Source organism: Haliaeetus albicilla, chromosome 18 (assembly GCF_947461875.1).
Source record: "Haliaeetus albicilla chromosome 18, bHalAlb1.1, whole genome shotgun sequence".
NCBI lineage: Eukaryota > Metazoa > Chordata > Aves > Accipitriformes > Accipitridae > Haliaeetus > Haliaeetus albicilla.
This window is the reverse complement of record NC_091500.1, coordinates 7,832,244-7,851,432: the sequence shown is the minus strand read 5'-3', so window position 1 is coordinate 7,851,432 and position 19,189 is coordinate 7,832,244. Positions and strand designations below refer to the sequence as shown.

Below are 19,189 nucleotides of genomic sequence, written 5' to 3'. Positions count from 1 at the left end.
CACCCAGGCGCTCCCTTTCTGATTGGTGGGAAGGCCTACCCAGGGCGACGGGGCCCGAGGGAGGGCGCCCAGGTTCGGGTTGCCATGGCAGCGAGGGACGCTGGGCGGCCGGGCGCGGAGGGATCCGGCCGTGTCCTCCATCCCGCCTCCGCCCGGGACGGCCGCCGGTGAGTGCTGGCCCTGCAGCCGAGGAGACGGATCGCTGTCCCCATGGGCGACCCCTCCTCTTCCTGAGAGGGGGTGATTGGGGGGGGGGGGAAGGGACTATTTTGTCCGGCGGAAGGACACGGAGGGGCGGTGCGAGTCGATGTGAGGTGCCTGGGGAGGGGGGGCGCCGGCGGAAGGACACGGAGGGGCGATGCGAGTCGATGTGAGGTGCCTGGGGAGGGGGGGCGCCGCCGCCATCTTCCCCGCGGTTGGGCTTCGCCGTGTGGTGCGGCCGTCATTCCTGCCGTGGCGGCTTCCTGCCTCCCCTGGGGCCTCCCGGAGCCTCGCTGGAGCCGGTGAGGGCATCCCTGCACGGGAGTGTGGCGGACGGGGGGAGCACGGAGCTCTGCTGACTGCCCTCGCCTCCCCTCGGGCCTGTGGGTCGCGCCTCAGGGCTGGGCAGGGTGCGGGGCAGGCTGGGCCCCTGCGGCCCTGGGGGGGTCGGCCTTCCCCTCTCACCGGTGTTGGCCCCATCGCTGCCTCCGAGGTGGAGGGGCCAGGGCCATGCCTGTGGGCCCTCTGGACGGGTGGCACGTTATCTGTTAGCTTAGCATTCACAAACTGCAAGGTTCTGTTCATAGAGCTGCCCTGTTTGCCCTAGAGGCTGGTTCTCTCCTCCTACTCTGTCCCGGCACCTGAGGGAATCTGTTGGGACCAAGCCACCGGTAAAGGCAGCCAGCCGTACTTGCAAAGGGTGACATCCACGTATGCTGAGGAGACGGTGACATGTGAGGCTACAGGCGTGGCCTGCATAAAGGCTCTTGTCAGAAAGGGGCTTTTGAGAGGACTGAGGCACGTATGAGGATGCTTACTTTTTGTCACAGAAATTATTAAAATTTGTCTTCTCAAAGCTACTGCAAAGACTCCTGTTTGGGCAGAGACTGTGTGTGAATTTTAGCAGATGGGTGGTTGGGGGAAAATGTTCTGCTGTACTGAACAGGACTCATGAAGCAAGAGAAACCTGTCTTTAAAAAAATTACTGATACAAAGCTGTACTGCTGACAGCAAAGCAGGATGCAGGTACATCTAGCAAGAAATTTTAGGCAGGGTTATTCTCAGGTTTGATTGTGGTAAAACAAATGTCCTAATACAGAACAGCCAACCTGCTTGTGGGGTTTAGCATTTGCGGACACAACTGTGAGATTAACTTCAAATCTTGTTTTATCTGTTCAGACTTTGGAAATCCTTTACTGTGTTTCTGTCCCAACACATGATTAAACTTTTAGTTTTAAGGCTGGCAAAACAGCTGGTATCTCATATAAGTGGGCCCCTGCCTTTGCCAACTGTGGAAAGTTGACATCTCATAGCAAGAGTCCAAACAAAATGGAAAAAGAAAAGATTAAGTGGCAGCTTTAGTTATTAAGATAGGGGAAAAAAAAGTCTGCAGCTAGAGATGTTACCACATGTGATTTCTTTAAAGCAGATTGCTACAGGAGGCAGATTTTTAATGTTTGCTCTATTTTGTTTCTCCTGGGTTCCCAGTTCTCTGTGATGACAGCAAACATTTCCTTTGCTTTGTGCTCACAGAAGGGCTCAGTCTTTCTTTGTAAGATGGATGGAGTCTTAATACTAGTTACTGAAAACAGGTGGAAATGAGGCTAGTGGAGGTTTTTGTTTGTTTGTCCTGTAAACTTAAAAACTATACAAATATGTATTTTCTTCATCTTAAGCTTGTCTAGGGATTTACAGCATCCCTATCTCCAAAGAACAAAACTGCTTTGAGTGGAAGGTAATCTGCAAAAGATGGCCTGAAGCAGGAGCCTGTGGCACCTTTGCAGGTAGGTAGGATATACTGCTCATAAGAAAGTATGTTGACTTGTCTAATACCAAGTTTGTAGCACCTGAAGTATCCAGATGTTCTTCAGTCCTCACTGTTTGCCTGTTTATTTTCTATCAGAAATTAGTTCAGTGCTAATCAGGGTGTGCTTGCTGTTATTTATCCATGTAGGTAATGCAGCGCGCAGCCTCCTTTAATCGGTCATTGCAGGATGAAGAATAAACTGTGAGGGTCATTCCCCTGCTCCTCAGAGACCATGAGGTCAGATATGCTTTGCAGCGTTCCCTGAAGCTTAGTAGACTCGGGCTGGCTGGAAAAAGGGGAGATCGTTTTCAGAGCAGGGGACTTCTCAGAGGGAACACCAGCCTCCATGGCAGGCACAACACTGCAGAAACCACAGGCACATGTAGACAAAAAAATCTTCATTTCCAGATGGAGATAGGCAGCGTACCTGCTTTCCAAATCACGTAGTAGTGTCCTAATTGTAAGCTCCTATTTTACTCTGTGTCTTTTGTCTCCTCTGTACAGAGAAGGCAGGAAATCATGTTAGAGGAAGTGCCTGCTAGCCTGCCACAATGCTAGGGCTAGTATGTATTTCTGGGTTTGGAAGCTCTCTTACAAGGGCTGAAAAAAATACAGTAGAGGATTGGGATGTTGTCACCTATTCCACTGCAAATTGGTTATTTTTCCTTGTGCATGATGAAAGAATAGACATCTTGCAAAGTTATGCAGGAGGGAAGGAAAGTTGTTGATACGATGTGCATTACATTGGCTTCTTTCCTTGCTTTGGTTTGTCCTGGATTACATGGCGGAAGTGAGTATTTTTCTTTTATAGATGCAGTTGGAGTGAAAAATAGGAGCTTGCAAATTTGAGGAAGGAAATTTTCAAAACTTGACTGGGCGAGGTCATGAGCAATCTTGTCTATGAGGTTAGCTGTTCTTCAAGCAGGCAGTGGGACTAGATGACCTCCAGAGGTCCCTTCCGACCTATGTTTTCCTGTGGCTTCTGACTCTTTCAGTCAGAAAAGACAGGAAAGCATTTCTGTGAGGAGGGAGGAATACCCAGGCAGATGTGTCTATCAGTGCATAAGAGCAGGGAATATGAAATGAAACAAAGTGTAGATTAAAGACTTCACCTTGAACCAGTGGGAAGAGATTTGAATCTGCAGTCTAGAGAGGTCAGTTGGGAGTCATAGTATCACTGAAGTGCTGGGTTGGACAGAGTAAACTCTTAAAAGTTGTCTTGTACAAAAAAATGTTGTTATCTTGTACAAATACCTGATTCAGAGAGTCTTTGTAGATTTTTTTTAACTAGGTGTTGACAAAAATAATTGAAGAACAGATTTTTTTCATAGCTGAAACATCTGATTGAAGAGTGTGGAGGTCAGTATCTCTGCAGAAGTAAGCTTTTCTTTTGGTCCGATCTTTACCCAAGTAATTTTGTGAACACATCGTTTCCTGGAAGCAGTGTGTCTCCAGTGAATCTGAAATAAATAGAGGTTGTGGTAAAGAGCATTTTGCCTCTGTGGTTCTACTGTCTCTATTATAAATTGATCCAAATGTACTGGTGCACGTACAATAGAGGTGTCCTGGTTTTGGCTGGGATAGAGTTAATTTTCTTTTTAGTAGCTGGTACATTGTGTTTTGGATTTAGTGTGACAGTAATGTTGATAACACACTGATGTTTTAGTTGTTGCTAAGTAGCGCTTATCCTAAGTTAAGGATTTTTCAGTTTCCCGTGCTCTGCAAACGAGCAGGTGCACAAGAAGCTGGGAGGGAGCATGGCCAGGACAGCTGACCCCAACTATCCCAAAGGGATACTCCATACCATAGGACATCATGCTCAGTATATAAACTGGGAGGAGTTGGCTGGAAGGCCCAGATTGCTGCTTGGGCATCCATCAGTGGGTAGTGAGCACTTGCATTGTGCATCCCTTGTCTTTTCTTGGGTCTAATTTCTCTCTCTCTTGTTTTTTTTTCCTTTTCATTACTATTATATTGTTATTAGTGTTATTATTATATTTTATTTTACGTTAGTCATTAAACCGTTCTTATCTCAACCCACGAGTTTACTTCTTTTTCCCAATTCTCCTCCCCATCCCACTGGGAGGTGGGAGGAGTGAGTGAGTGGCTGCATGGTGCTTAGTTGCTTGCTGGGGTTAAACCACAACAAGAGGAGGTGGAATTTTCTGGCTGGAGCTCACTTAGTGCTTCAGCATGAGGTGCATCTGGTAGAACTATCTTTAAAAACCACTAAAATGCAACCATCCCTAGGGTGGAATGTAGCAGTAATTTGAAACTGACTTTTATGTAATTGAAAAAAGCACAAAAGAAAGAAGTAAAAGTCAGGAGGTGGAATTTGATAACTCTGAAATATTTTCAAAGCTGACAAGCATTCTGGAATAATTTGTGAATCACTTTGTTCTTTGAAACAAAATGTACTCTCCATTGCTTATGGAGATGAGGACAGACAGTTACTATCAGAGGGAGTGTCTGACTATACACCTGATACTTTATCTCTCTGTTTAACTTAACTGTGATAGGAAAATGCTGCTGGTATCAGCAGTTAGAATTCCTTTAGAGATTTGTTTCATTGTTTGGTGGGAGTTGTGAGAAAACTAGGTTGTTGCTGTTTATACAATAGTTTTATATGTTTTTGAATGTTTTAATGTTTCTCCCAGACTAGTCCAACAATGCGTAGTGTGAATAGCTCAGAGACTCCCTGGCTACTAAGATTTACGTGTCCGAGACCTGTGAGGGAACACACTCAGCAAAGGCCTTGGCAGGTGAGTGACTCTCAACATTCCTTTCTTCAGCTGTAGATTCTACTGTGAAGTAGCAAAGTTCAGGACACATGACACCAGTATCTATAACTGGCATCCCAGGATATTTGGATGTAATTGAGCTCCTGTCTTGGAACTGGCCACCTAATACCACTGAAGTTCTGGACAGTGATCTGGTCTGTCTATCTGCTCCAGGACGCCATCCCTGGCATGTGCCTGAATTCATTTGTGAGTCCTTCTCAGCACGAACAGTTGTGCTTTACTCTGTCCCCTGTAGGCATGCTCAGAAATGTGTATTACAGGAAGATGTGTGTGCTCTGTCCTTCCTGTCAGCTTGTTGTAGGTTGAATCTGTCTAGTGTTCAAGTATGGCATGAATCTTCTAGAGAAATCCCAAAAGTGGCTTTAAATTGGGATATCCCAATGTCCATTGTTTCTGTTTCATCTCTGTGAAATGTTCTCCACCTCCTATCCTGAAGTATTCCCGAGAACTGCTACAAGAATGCTTTGTTGTACTTCCTGCACAGAAATAACAAGGTTTGCAAGGCAGCACGGTGTGAAGATGTTAGGTGAACTTCTTACCATTCTATCCCAGTTTGTAGCTTGATTGTGGAACCTAGATGAGAACCTGATCTTTGTAAAGCAGGTTGGCTTTTTATGCAGACCTCTTCCTTTTTTTACATTTACCAGAGGTTCTCCTCAGCACCAACAAAGAGTGGTGCAGCAAATACTTTTGACTGCAGTAGACATTTTGGGAAGAAAAATAGTACCAAAGGTTGGCTAACACAGTAAGACTTCTGTCATGTGAAGGTATAAGTGGAGGAATGAAATAGAATGGAAGGTATGAACGGAAGAATGAAAAATGGTTATTTGCAAAGTTCTGTAAAACCTGAGATATGTTTGGTTTTGGGAAGGGGAACAAAGAACTCTGGAAATAGCAATTCAGTGGGTTTTATCGAGCCCTTGCATCCTTTTGAGGCCGCTTTATTGAGTTCCATGCAATTAGGTATGTGGAAAAGTTTCCCATAAAACCTTAAACAAGCTTGTGACTAGTTAGAAGCATAGACTCATAGAACAGCCCAGGCTGGAAGGGACCTTGAAATATCATTTGGTCCAACTTTTCATGGAAAAGTGACACTGGATGAGAGTATCCAGCACCCTGTCCAATCACATCTTGAAAACCTCCAGTGATGGGGACTCCACCACATCCTTGGGGAGGTTGTTCCATGAGAATGAAGGTTGTTCCAGGAGAATGATTGATCTCACTGATAAAAATTCTTTCTTATGTTGAGATGAAACCTCTCCCAATGCAACTTGTACCCGTTGCCCCTTGTCTTCTCCATGTGGCTCCTTGTGAAGAGAGAGCCTCCGTCTTCTTTGTAGCCATCCTTTCAGTACTGGCATACTGGCATAAGGTTCCCCCTGAGCCTTCTCTTCTCCAGGGAGAAGAAACCTAACTCCTTCAGTTGAAGGAGACCTAACTCCTTTGGTCTGTAAGGATTCTTCAGACATGTATCATCCTGAAGGAAAACTTCTCACCTATTCACCAATGTGTGTTCTGAGTACGGTCTGCTAGTGGTTCTTTTCATCAGGAGAGATGGCCATGTCTCCCTGGTGCTGTTAAGGTACTAGTTTTAGAAAGGTTCTGTGATTATGTGAAGTAGATCTGTCAGGTGTAATGCAACATGCCAGTTGTTTCAAATAGTAGGATGAAAGGCTCCTAAACATGCCAGAAATTTAGATTTCTCCTCTCTCATTTGTTTTTCTTTGTTTTTTATACTGCTTGTCTCCTCCCTGCTTGCTCGGATGCCTGGATGTCCTGCTCATCTCAGGATATGAAGCCTGTTGGAGTGTGGAGCTGGTCAATGGGATCAAGGCAGACGTGACTGGAAACTACACTGTTTATTGGGATTAAAAATTAATACAAAGCACAGGGAGTAGCAGGCTAATTTTCCATTCTGTGCATCAGATGCATTCCTTGAGCCTTGAGCTGCCACTGGCATGGTAGGCTTGTGCAAAAATGCAGTGGCTGTAGCTCAGTTTTTAAATGGCACAAGAAGGTCACAGCAGGGATGACTCTGAATTCATCTATGGAAACCACAGGACCTAGGCAGCAGGTCAAACAGATGAAACATGAATGTTTCAGCCCTGCCTCTGTCTTACATCTAAGTAAAATCAGGTCACTTGAGGATTAACTTGTGTTGGTAGAAATATTTAGTATGGATGTACTGAAACAGATTTAAACTTTTAGTGATACCTAAGCTGGTATTAGCATCTGTGCAACTCTTGCGAAATGCAAACTTGAAAGTGATGGCAATCATACGACGCACTAGCTGAGCCTTATTTCTCGGTTAGGACAGGCTGTGAGCGTGCCATATACACCAAAGCAGCTAATGTGGTCTTTTGTTAAGCTGTAGGAACTCAGTTGCATGCCTGTTCTCTTAGGCTAAGCTGGTACAAGTGAAGCAAGGTCCTATCAGTGTTTGAACAGAGGGTTAGTCCCGGAAAGCTTAATCCAGATTTTAAATTTGTTTTAGCTTAACTGAGATGGTCTGTCTAATACAGGTTGTCTTTTAGTTTCCTGCATTGCAACTTACCACCTGAATTTTTAGCATAATGCTGAAAAGCTGGTAATTTTTTTTTTTATAGCGGATTCTTCAAGATAATTTTGCCATGGAATTAAAATTCCTTGTGAACTTTTTGCTTATAAAAGCTGCTGATTGACTCATAAAGACAAGATCCCTCTGGTTAACCCACAGATTTGGTGCTGCCTGACCATAGGGGAGATAGCCCCATTGCGTGTGTGCTCTAATCTTGCCTGGAGGGACTCCATCCCCAAATGATAGATGAATTCAGCCTGTGTGGCTTGTGCTTCTTGGCCGGAGTGCAGGAGTTGCAGTTAATAAGGCACATGTTACAAGGAATTACCTGTTTAAAAACCAAATCGACAACAGCAGTACATCGCAAGGGTTGTTCTTAAATCATGTTTTAGTGACCTCATATTCATGATTCAGGGAACAATTTCTCCCTATTCTGATCTTCAGAAAGAGTAAGATGAGGATGATGCCAGAGGAGAACTTGGCTGATGTCACAACAGTAACTGAGATTTAAAATGCAGACAAATTCATGAGCAGACACAGCAGCGAGGCAGTTTCCTGCTTTGGAGGGGGTTTTCTCATTATCTTTCCTCTTACACTTCACTGTTTTCCTCTATTTTTCTTTTATACTTCTATGAATTCCTTGATGTAATACCTCATGATAGTTTTGATTTGTTTGATTGCTATTTGTATAGCGTGGCTGTATCTGTACTGAAAATGAAGGTGCAGAGAGATGCCTCTTGCTGCCTTCATCAGGTGTATGTGAGCAACAGTGGCAAGGAGCAAGTGGTGGTGCGGTTGCGGTGAGGAGTGGCCAGGGAGGTGTATCGTCTGGTCCCGCTGAACATGCACATTGCAGTTCTCCCCACACTCTTCTGTTGCTACATTTAACCTAACAGTTCAGAGCAAGTGTCTCAAGGATTTGCCTACCTGTGCTATTCTGCCAGCTGGGTTATGGTATAATGTGTCTTTAATAACACCACAAGTAATTATTTTGAATTCAAAAGTAATTCTAACTCCTACTGTAAGTCCTGCTTTTACTTCATGTGTTTTTTTGATGTTTTGTTAGGCAGCACCTGATGAAAGTCGAGATGTCATTGCTTCTGCTCAGTGCATCTTGGACAGAGAAAATTATTTTGTGAGGGTAAGAAGTGGTATCTCTTCATCTCATTTGCTGTGCGCTTTCCTGCATGTCAATGTTTTTTCTCTCCATCGGTGATTCATGAGAAAATGTCAATTGTCTGTATTCTTGAAAAACTAAATTTAGAAGTATAAACTTATGGCCTCCTCATTCTTCTCGGGATAGGGCTGAAGTGGTAACTAAATATGAGTTTAGGAATCATCTGTCTTTAGTGACTTGCCTGTTTGCACCTAACTTTTGTTCTGTGGGTGTGATTAGATGGTGATGGTGGGCCTGTGAATAAAGGGCAGGAGGGCTGATCTGATCTAGTAGATTGCCACTGCTGCAGGGAAAATGTCCTTCTGCTGCCTGTCTTGCACAGTCTGGTGCTTGTCAGACCCGTGCTCTGAGGTGATTGCAGCTCACTAACCTGGCGGGAGAAAGTGAATGATTTTCTGCCAGTCTTGCACTTACTGCTTAAAAAATTAGAGTCTGAATGCCAGAGCTTGTGGGAGGGGAGCTTGGAAACAAGTGGTACGAAGTGGAGAGAGGGAGGAGCACAGGGAAAACGGGGCCCTTGCAGCAGTGACCAGTCAGATCAGGTCAGCCAAGCTGCATGGCACCACCTGTGGAATCTTTAATGTGGTTGGCCAATGGGTTTGTCCTGGTTTCAGCTGGGATACAGTTAATTTTCTTTCTAGTAGCTGGTATAGTGCTGTGTTTTGGGTTCAATATGAGAAGAATGTTGGTAACACACTGATGTTTTCAGTTGTTGCTAAGTAGTTTATACCAAGTCAAGGATTTTTCAGCTTCTCCTGGCCAGCCAGCAAGAAGGCTGGAGGGGCACAAGAAATTGGGAGGGGACATAGCCAGGGCACCTGACCCAAACTGGCCAAAAGGGTATTCCATACCATGTGACGTCATGCCAGTATATAAACTGGGGGGAGTTGGCTGGGGTGGGGGGATCGCTGATCGGGAACTAATTGGGCATTGGTCGGTGAGTGGTGAGCAATTGCATTGTGCATCACTTGTTTTGTATATTCCAATTCTTTTATTATTATTGTTGTCATTTTATTATTGTTATCATTATTATTTTCTTCCTTTCTCTTCTATTAAACTGTTCTTATCTCAACCCACAAGTTTTACTTTTTTCCTAATTCTCTCCCCCATCCCACTGGGTGGGGGGCACATGAGTGAGCCGCTGTGTGGTGCTTAGTTGCTGGCTGGGGTTAAACCATGACAAGGTTGTATGGTTTTTATTTTCCATTTCTTAGGAGTTGGACAGATATTTAAGCCACAATGATTTCTTAAATCTGAGAAAGAAGGAGATCCTTTACAAGAAATGGCTTGAGGATGTTTCAGAGCCACTGCTGCAGAAAATTGAGGACAAAATGGACAGCCAGTCAAGCAAAGAAATAGAGAAAAGGAAAGAAGAACAACTGTCTCTCTATTTAAACTACTGTAAAAAGAAGGTAACAATGAGAAGTAAATTTATGTCATGGAGAGGGTTGCCTACAAAGAGTTGTGGACAAGATCAGGGGTTTAGTTGTTACTTGCTGTTCAGTTGAGTAGCTTGGAGTTCAGATATGCCCTACCTGTAACTTGTTCTTCCCAAGGACTTCTGTCATGGTGACATACGTCGTTACAGCTGTTTGGTGCAGTGAGCATGTGCTGGGGTCTGAATAGAGTGAGACATCATATTGTGGTGGCTTTCCCTCTGTGAGCTGGACCATTTAGAGGGAAAACCTTGAGCTCTGTCAGCTGAAGCCAAAGGATGAGCCTGTGACCAGGGAGTGGACTGCAGTCTCATGTCTCAGGAGTTAAGCTAGAGCAGTACTGCAGTAAGTTGGCAGAGCATGAGTGAAATGTGTTCATGGCCTTGGATTCTACTGATCAAGCTGTATAGAAGAAAAAAAGGTGGGAACAGGGAGACACCAACATTTTTCTTAGGTCTGCTTGCAGGTGAATAGACCCAGCTCATGGATTCTGTACATCTGTGTGTTTCAGTAGTCAAAAATTGCAGTCACTGTAGGAAATACTTGTTGGTTTTGTTGGTTTTGCTCTGAATTTCACACCACTGTTGAGTATCAGATCCCATGACTCAACTTTCTGCATCTCAGGAGTGGATATATAGAGCAATAAGAGCAGTTACATCATCTGCCAGAAATAGAGTAGTATTTTATATAGAGCAGGGTTTTGTTGTCAGTGGAAACCACTGCACAGTGGAGTTATGAGACTGTAAACAAGCTTCCCACCCATAAATGAAAATGTCATGGGAGCTGTGTTGTTTTAATGAGAGCAAATGATCTCTTTTCCAAAGGTCTGATGTGAAAGACCCATGCATTTAAACTGCATGTGATGACAAAGAGCTGAACCAGTCCTGCTGAAGTCCTGGTATTTAGGATATGTTGGGTGTACTGTACTTAGTTGGGTCTTCATCAGTCCATCTTGCAAGCTTCTGTGTCAGGTCAGGACTTTGCTGGGTGTCCTCCAAAAGCAATGGCTGGCGTACTGGGATGTCTCCTTCTCCCTGAACAAGCACAGCACCACTGATTAGCCTCCACCTTTTCTCCTTGCTCTGTGGTGTCAGCTCTATCATCAGCATGTCTGAAAAGCAGGCTGAAGCTCGTCAGAATAATAGGACAATTAATTTGCCTAAGTTTGCATTAATCCTGGCAGCATATGATAGATTTTGCAGAACTTAAGACAATTCTGTGGATTGGTTAATATACTGACTTCTGGCTGTGCATTTTTTTCTCTCCTCTCTCTTCTTTTTGTCCATTTTCTCGTGCTCTCTTCCCTGCTATTAGGCTTCTCCTTGTCCTGTTCCCCACCTCTCCTCACCTTCCTGTCTCTGTCACTCACCCACTCCCCCTTTCCATATCTATTCTTCTTCCTCTAGGCTCTCCTACTCTCCTATTGCTCTCTTTCTTTCTCCAGGCAACCCTTTTATTCCATCCCCAAGTCTCTCACTGTTTTGCCCCTCTTTTCTGTCAGACTCCCCAGTGCTGTGTTTCCCTCTCCTTGTTGCTTCTGATGATTCTTCCAAGTTCTTCACTGTCATTTGCTTTCCAAAGCTGCCTTCTCCTTTCCTCCATTTTACTCCTCCCCTCTTAACTCTCTCCTCACTGTCCTTCCAGGTTCCTTCATCTCATCTTTCTGTCAGCTTACTTTTCTGCCTCCTTTTACACGCCATCTGAGCATTCCTCCTTTACCTCCCTTCCTTGACTCTCTGTTGTTCCAGTGACCTGCTCATCTGTGGGTTTTTTTTCCTTAAATCTGCCTCCTTGTCACCCCCATTCTCACCTCTTCCTTACCCCTAGTCCCAGGGACATGGACTGCAGATGTATAATGAGGTGGTTGGTCATAGCATGAACATGGCAGCAGCTCTGCTTTTGTTCTAGCATCAGCAGAAGTGCCATGCTGCAGCCTGCAAGGAGGGGGAATTTTCCCCAGCCTGGGTTGCTGCTGTCTTAGCCACAACTCAGCTTCTGGTAGTCCAGGATATTGTAGGCATTGTATGCTGAAATGCTGCAGAGTGAGAGACCCTTCTGTTTTTAAGAGCATCAGGCTGTTAAAGGCTGTTATTAAGGCTGTTGCTCTTTCTGCCAAGGGCTGTGTGAGTGATAACACATCGACTGCATGAAGGGATCAAACATGGGTGTGCTGCACAGCACCTAGCATTATCAGCTGAGGTCTCTGCACATATTGTAATGGGGTGATATGTAATAATAAACCAAGGGGTGGCACTAAAACTCTGCAAATTGAGACATGTTAGGGCTTACAGCTTTCCATGGACAGAAACAGGAGATGGTGAGTGTGGCTGCTGGTTGCTCTCTGGGGAATTGTCAGATCCTGGGGAGCAGAGGCCCCTGCAGAGGCAGCAGTGTTCATGCTCAGCAGTAGCTCAAGCCCCACGGAGCTGCCCAGCTGCCTGCTGAGTGCCTGGGAACAGCACAGGCCCTTGAGGTCTGGCTCACTCGCCCACGTGAGCACCTTCAACACAGTGACCTCTTAAATCTACTGCAGATCCCACTTTTTTGGGTTTGGACTCATCTTGCAGCACTCCTGAACTGTTCATGTTAAAGTATGGTTTTTCCAACTCTCAACTTGAAATCACATCCACAGATAGCCAAAAAGAACTGTGTAGGACTGAGACCTAGAGGGCCATGGCCTGAGTGCTCCCTTTTCTTCATGGGACCCCTGGAGAATCATCTGCACAAGAAAGCTGAAAAACTTCATTTGCAAGGTTTTGGAAGAATGACTGAGAGTAGTAAGGAGAAGTATTTTATATGGTTGCCCTGTTCCTACTATTCTTAGGGCATCAATTGTGGCCTCTGTTCTTTTTTTCTTTTTTTTTTTTTTACTTATACATTTTGTTTTGTCATCTATACAGCTCTTATTTGATGCAATTTGATGTAAATCCTGGCTTATTGGCTGTAAACAGTACATTATAATTTGGAGATAAATGATTGTAATTCACCTTTCTCAGCATCAGTCTTGATCAGTGTGTTGACCTCAGTCTCCATTCAGCTTCTTGATAGCCTGTTTGATCTGGTGTTCTTTGGTCTTGCAATCAATAGTGAATGCTTAGTGGTGGTACTTGCTGTTCCCCAGCTAACTCTGGTCATAGGGAACTTGAACTGCAGAATCTGAAGTTTGTTGCAGGCAGAGTTCTTGATGAGATGGAGCTGTGGTCTGGACCATTAGGTATGGTTCAGGTAGGTCTTTACCCCTCTATATAGACAGAAAAGCATGCTCATGACCTAGACTTGGAGATCACATCTTACAGACTGGTAACTTGCCTAGGCCTATGGCTGGTGAGAGCTCAGTCACTTCTTTTTTCCTTTTCTTTCTAATATCTGTTTCTTTCTTGGTCAAAACATTTTCTCTTGAATGAAATTTCCATTTTCTTGACTGCCCTAGTTGTGATTAGCATTTTAGCCTATAATTATTTCTGGATGCTTCATGAAATCATTTATTTTTTATTTATGCCTATGGTAAATTAAAATGGATGGAGGAATTTTCCTGTTATGCTTCAGTCACCTTCCTTCTGAGGTGCAGTGTGTGAAAATTCAGGAGTCCTTTCCTCCATCACTTCTGGTCCTGTGTTCATACCATGCCTGGCTGTGTAATACCTAGGCTGGCTGCTCTCTCACTGTTTTATCACCATTAGCTTCTGAGACTTGACCCGCTACCTTCTTCTCCTGCAGGGCTATGTGGCTTTGGAAGCTTACGACCCATCAGAGTACGATCCGTTCTTCCTGAAGACGTGTACAGACTGCTGGAAGGTGTGATGGTTATTTATGCTGTGAGGTTTACAGGGACCCTTTGACTGGCAGGAAGTTAATGGTTAGAGAGGAGGCAGAGAGTGTCACTGATGTGCTGCTACAGGACTGGTGTAGAGCAACACATTGTAGTTTTATTAACTGAACAAATATGGGTCCCAGCTCCTACTGCATTTAAGCCGAAGAGTGTTTGAAAATGATTTTCACCGGGAATATGGTTTTGATCCATACTAAGCCCAGATTTGGAGGCACAGTAGGCAATGGTGGGGGGGAGGTTTGTTTTCCTCATCTCAAATTCACTGTGGCAGTGTGGGAAGTGTACTGTCTAACGAGGGTTGGTGAGTTCCCAGGCAAGCTGGGTGTGTGCCCTGTAGAAGGAAATAATCTGACAGTTCAGATGATCTTTACAGAAGCTCGCTCAAATGCACCAAAGACTTGGGTACCTAATAGAATTAGGTAGGACTCTGACACAAATCCATGAAGTGCAATTCTCAAAGTCCCTTCTGGATGCTGTGAGCCCTCAGCAGCTACAGGGACTGAGCTGATACTTCACTGTGATGTGCCACGCAGGGTTCATCAAGATAACTGCCTCCAGGAGATCAGATCTCATGTCTGTGTTCAAACTTTGTAGCAGAGTTGTTGAATGCATTATGCCCTGCATTAGGAGCTGAGATGCTCAGTGTTTCTCAGGCCGGTCAGGTCTGTGCCTCATGTTTTTATTCATAAAAAATGAGGTTGATGTTCCTTCCCTGCTAACCAATGGTACCTTGACATTTACCTCTGACTTTGGTCTTTTGGGACTCTCACAAAGTGCTTGTGTTGGTGCGTAAGCATGAAATAACTGTCTCTGTCACAGGTTTCAATACCAACTTTACAGGATCCTCTGTTAAAAGACATTCAAAGAAAGTTTATTGAGACAGGCATTATCAAGCAGTGTGAGACAGGTATTTTAAACAATTGGTATCCCTTGGAAGTGTTGCATATTGGGGGGCCATCCTTACTTGTGACAGTAGACGTTCACACGAAGCACTTGTAACTTTCCTGCCAGGAAGGCCGTGTTCTACCAGAGAGCTGAACCAACTCAGTAAAGCAGAACTGCCACTGCTTCCTTTGAGCCGGCAACGTATGGATGCAGTTGAGTGGCTGAAGATACCACACGCCTACATTGCTAGTGAGGTCCACCAGACAAAGAGGTAAGAGCTAATGTGCTGTTTACTGGGAGGCAGCACAACAGCTACAGTGGATGAGGGCTCTCCTTCTTGGCCACATAGCACAGTATTTGCTAAAACTTAAATTAAATGGTGAATTCTGCTTTATTGTGTATTTCTCCTGCGAAAGGAGTGTTGGTGAAGGGAAAGCCTTCAGGTATGGAGTGGGCAGCAGGATGTATTAAAGCAGAGTATTGATGGTCAAGCTGAGCCTTGAAATAAAGTGGCTTTTGGAGAGGAGTTTCATGCATTTTCTGCATGCAGCCTGGCAGCCAGCCCTACAGGTCAAGCCATGGAATACCTCCTGGGTGCTTTACTGGAAGATCTGAAAGGATTTACTGTTCATACTTGCTTTGGGTTTGGGGGGTTTTTTTTGCTATTAGTTTCTATATTTTGGGAGCAGAGTGAGGTCATACTTGTATCACAGACTGGTTGAGGTTGGAAGGGAACTGTGGAAGTCATCTTGTCCAACCCCCCTGCTCAAGCAGGGACACCTAGAGCCAGTTGCCCAGGACCATGTCTCCAAGGATGGAGATTCCACAACCTCTCTGGGCAGCATGTGTAAGTGCTCTGTCACCTTCACAGTAGGAAAGTGTTTCCTGATGTTCAGACGGCACCTCCTGTGTTTCGGTGTGTGCCCATTGCCTCTGGTCCTCTCACTGCTCCACTGAAAAGAGCCTGGCCCCGTCCTCTTTGTACCCTCCCCTTCAGGTATGTGTACACACTGATGAGATTCCCTGAGCCTTCTCTTCTCTTGGTTAAACTGTCCCAGCTCTCTTGGCCTTGCCTCATGTTCGCTCAACCAGTGTCCCTCCTTTGAGGGATGAGATATGGTGTGTGTCCTGGCTCAAGCCATCAGGCTGGTCCTGTAAAGGAGCGGCCTGTGCTGAGGGAGCTACACACCACTCCAGAAAGTGCATCCTACAGCTAAACTTTGTAACAGGGTTTTTTTGGCTTACAGGTTGGTTGGACTCAAAATACAGTAGAGGTCACTAATGGTGAACTGAACTGGAGCAGCGATGCAGGTGCCTAAGCTAAGAACACTAGAAAGCCCCAGCTGGCCTGCCCTGATAGAGAAGCATTTGGGATTAGTGAAGAGTGATTTTTCTTTTTTTTTTTTAAATTATGTTGTTTTTTGTTTTAAAGTCCCAGTGCTCTGATTCACCCCTTTTGCAAGCTCTCTGGTTCTGCCACTGCAGTACACAACACTTAAGGGAACTCCTGCTCCCCAGTGACAAAAACATCAAAGCTGAACTGGGAGCCTGATGTTCTCCTGAACCTGGCCTGCTCTCTCCCCCAACAGCCCCTGCCCTAGAGTTGTATACCTCTTACTGGCCCAAGGCTTTACTCCAGCATGCTTAGAGCAGTTACAGGATAATGGCACATACTAGAAGAAAAAAATGGTCATAAAGACAAACATTTCCAGGAGTGACTCAGTGTGGGAAAGAGCTAGTGCAAGAAGCTGTGCTGGGCGACAGCAGCCTTTGTGTTGCATGGACTGGCAATAGCTTTTACTTCTGTTTAAAGGCAGAAAGTCATCAGCCACCACAAAGATGTCAAGAGCCAATGATGCTACCTGTCCTCCCGCTGACTGCAGCAGCAAGCACAACCATCAGAAGGTACCATTTGCAAAATATGTTACATCGTCTGCCAAAGCCAGTGATAACAGGCCAGGTCTTCTGGCAAACTGCAATAAACTGTCTTAAACATGTGGTTCTGAAGTAGCTACCTAGCAGCCAAAGAAATGTTTGAGATGCTACTGCTCTTTCCAGCTCTAGGCCATGCTCTGCAGGCCAAACCCTACTATTTTAGGAGGTTTAATGTAGGCTCAGCCCCACAAAGACAGTGCTGATGTTCTCCGGTTTAGAGTGTGAAGGCATCATTGTATTAATGGACATGAACTGGTGAGAGAAGTTCAAGAAGTCTGGTAGGCCCCTCTTCTACACAGTGCAGGATCTGCGTGTTATCTACTGTTCTGGCAACAGCTACAGCTCTGAGTCTGCTGTATTACATGTTACAAGAAGTAGGAAAGTTAGCAGTGGGCAGAGGGAATGGCAAAGCTTGCAAAACTTTAGCTACAGCTCTTGCAATTTTGCATGAAGCTGAAAGAGGTCACCTTGAGATTTAAGAACAAATCCTCTCTTTGAATAGAGAAGGAGGTGCTCCTGGCTATGTGTGTGGTTGGCGGATGTGTACAGAGGAGCGGCTTAGAAAGCACTGATAAGGAAACAATAATTTGGTTTTGTTTGTTCAAATCTTCATTAGAACTCCCATAGTGAATGTCTTGCAAAACATTATTTGCAAAATAATGTTTAGGGTACTACCAAGGTTTCAAAGGACTTTCTCCTGGGGGCAGTGTACAAGCAGTGAATCAAACTTTAACATGCATATTGAGTGTTCTGAGAAGGCAGGACATAATTAGGGGAGAGGAGATGTCTAGTACTTTTCAGAGGGTCAGTGCTGAGCAACAAATGCTGTCAGTGCCCTACAGCTCAGGTTCTCTCTTGTTCCAGCATGGTCTGTGTCTCCCTGCTAGTGTGCCTGCACAGCAGCTCTGGCGTCAAAGCCAGAAAACAGTTTTCGCAGTGCTTTTTCAAGAAGCTCCAAACTCTCACTGTACAAACACAATCTCTCAAGAGTTGCCAAGATTTAGTTTTATTTAGGATTAGAAATACTGAACCACAGAAAACTGTTAAAAGTAACAGAGGTTGACTCAGCCCTGTAACAGAAGGGTACACAGATGGCAATCGGGTGTGAAACTGTCAGACACCAGGAGGTATTGCTGCGCCCATGGAAAACAAGGGCAGGCGCTGCTCAGAATTGCATGCTGTGCTTTTTCAACAAAGCAGTTTAAGGAGGCAGTAAAATGGTTACAATGTATCAAACCTTTTATAAACACACTTTTTTTTTTTTTTTTAAACCATCCCTGATTTTAGTGCCAAGAGAAAGTTTTTTCTTTCAACCAATCTCATTTTACAGATTTGTGTTGGGGGAGAGTTCCCCGGAGCAAACGTTTTAAACTTGTAATAAACTTTTCTTGAATTTAATCCTGTTTTTCTCATTATTTCACATTCCCCTGTACAATAAAATATACTTTTTAAAAATCACTATGCATCAATAAACATCTGTAGACAAATTACATTAATAAACTTATATTTTACTCTCTATATACATGTTGGCAATATCAAAGCTTCAAGATTCACATAGAGGTCTGTAAGACCAAAGAAATGTACACAAATAACTTACATTTAGGAAAAAAACAAAAGCTGAAGAGTATTTTTCCACAGTATTGTGGGTCACAGTATGTAAAATATTTTTTTCTAGTTATTCTTCACAACCACATTGTCTCAGCAGAGAATGATGAATCAAACTGAAGCAGAAAGAAAAATCAAGTAGCAGTTACTGATTTCAGTGCAGAACTAAGTCAAGTAAAGAACTACACTTGATTCTTAATGAATATACAATATATCGGAGACTTCTCCAGTGCTAAGGCTTCTTCAGCATTTAATCTCTAAAACTATCATCCTGAGATGGGAAGATTCCAGTGGATATCACTTTTTTCAGATTTAAAATGGAATGATTCTAGTGCTGAGCTTAAACCATTCCTCAGTCTATACCTTAGACTAAGTGGTAAAATGCACATACATCTTGATGCCACATTTCTACTTAATACTTTTTATGGCCCTGAAAATGGAAACATTGGCATCCAAAACCAAGATATTCCAACATAACAAAAAGGCACTGAGCTATAGTACTGTATATACAGTAACATTTGTGTTTGCATAGATCAACGACAACTTTGAATGCTGCAAGGAACTAAACACAACCAGTAACTATGAGGAAATATAGAAGCAGCAGGAACTCTTGCTTAATAACCAGCGTGGGGCAAGGAATCTTTTACAAAAAAAAAAAATGTTCAGGCTGTCAGCTTCAGTTGTCCTTCATAAATTAAAAAAAGTGTTCTTAGAGGAGTGTTTTCTGATCAAAGAGCTGCAGGTCAAAACGGACCCAGACTTCACCTGTTGGAACTTCATGCAGAAGTAAGTGCTTCGTTGTGGGGCCTTTGCTTTCTTGTTCTGTTCTGATTTTTGCTACTGGAACTTCAGTGCGACCCAAAAAATCTGTTGGGCGAGTAAGAAATTTCATTAAGCAAAGATGTTAAGCTTCGAAAATCTGAAAGTGTCAGGTTAAGCAGGAATGCTGCATAGTA

General features: G+C 44.2%; 2 protein-coding genes across 12 annotated transcripts in view; one reads left to right on the top strand and one right to left on the bottom strand.

The window, feature by feature from the left end:
- Positions 1 to 47: 47 nt before the first annotated feature.
- On the top strand, positions 48 to 18,026 carry FAM228B (family with sequence similarity 228 member B). Of its 8 annotated transcripts, XM_069805679.1 has the most exons (11): positions 373 to 503; positions 1,878 to 1,985; positions 2,156 to 2,245; positions 3,300 to 3,367; positions 4,666 to 4,770; positions 8,433 to 8,507; positions 9,758 to 9,955; positions 13,697 to 13,774; positions 14,628 to 14,715; positions 14,820 to 14,964; positions 16,507 to 18,026. In XM_069805679.1, exons 5-11 carry the CDS (start codon positions 4,678 to 4,680, stop codon positions 16,547 to 16,549), a joined length of 720 nt encoding a protein of 239 aa, XP_069661780.1. In that variant the 5' UTR covers positions 373 to 503; positions 1,878 to 1,985; positions 2,156 to 2,245; positions 3,300 to 3,367; positions 4,666 to 4,677; the 3' UTR covers positions 16,550 to 18,026. The 8 variants fall into 8 exon arrangements, with proteins under 8 accessions (XP_069661784.1, XP_069661786.1, XP_069661782.1 ...); XM_069805678.1 differs by lacking the exon at positions 2,156 to 2,245; XM_069805683.1 differs by lacking the exons at positions 373 to 503; positions 2,156 to 2,245; positions 3,300 to 3,367 and adding an exon at positions 48 to 167.
- The window catches only part of ITSN2 (intersectin 2), an 86,570-nt gene continuing 84,999 nt past the window's right edge, over positions 17,619 to 19,189 (bottom strand). For all 4 annotated transcript variants that reach the window (XM_069805670.1, XM_069805674.1, XM_069805672.1 and 1 more), the window contains one exon: positions 17,619 to 19,100. In XM_069805670.1, coding sequence (XP_069661771.1) covers positions 18,943 to 19,100 — 158 coding nt within the window. In that variant the 3' untranslated portion in view covers positions 17,619 to 18,942. The remainder of the gene's footprint in view (positions 19,101 to 19,189) is intronic.

Bases quoted from the DNA above. Each gene is read 5' to 3' on its own strand.
- FAM228B (XM_069805683.1), top strand. From the start codon at position 4,678: ATGCGTAGTGTGAATAGCTCAGAGACTCCCTGGCTACTAAGATTTACG. The intron at 8,508-9,757 runs GTAAGAAGTGGT...TCCATTTCTTAG, and splicing joins GAGAAAATTATTTTGTGAGG to GAGTTGGACAGATATTTAAG. The intron at 9,956-13,696 runs GTAACAATGAGA...CTTCTCCTGCAG, and splicing joins TAAACTACTGTAAAAAGAAG to GGCTATGTGGCTTTGGAAGC.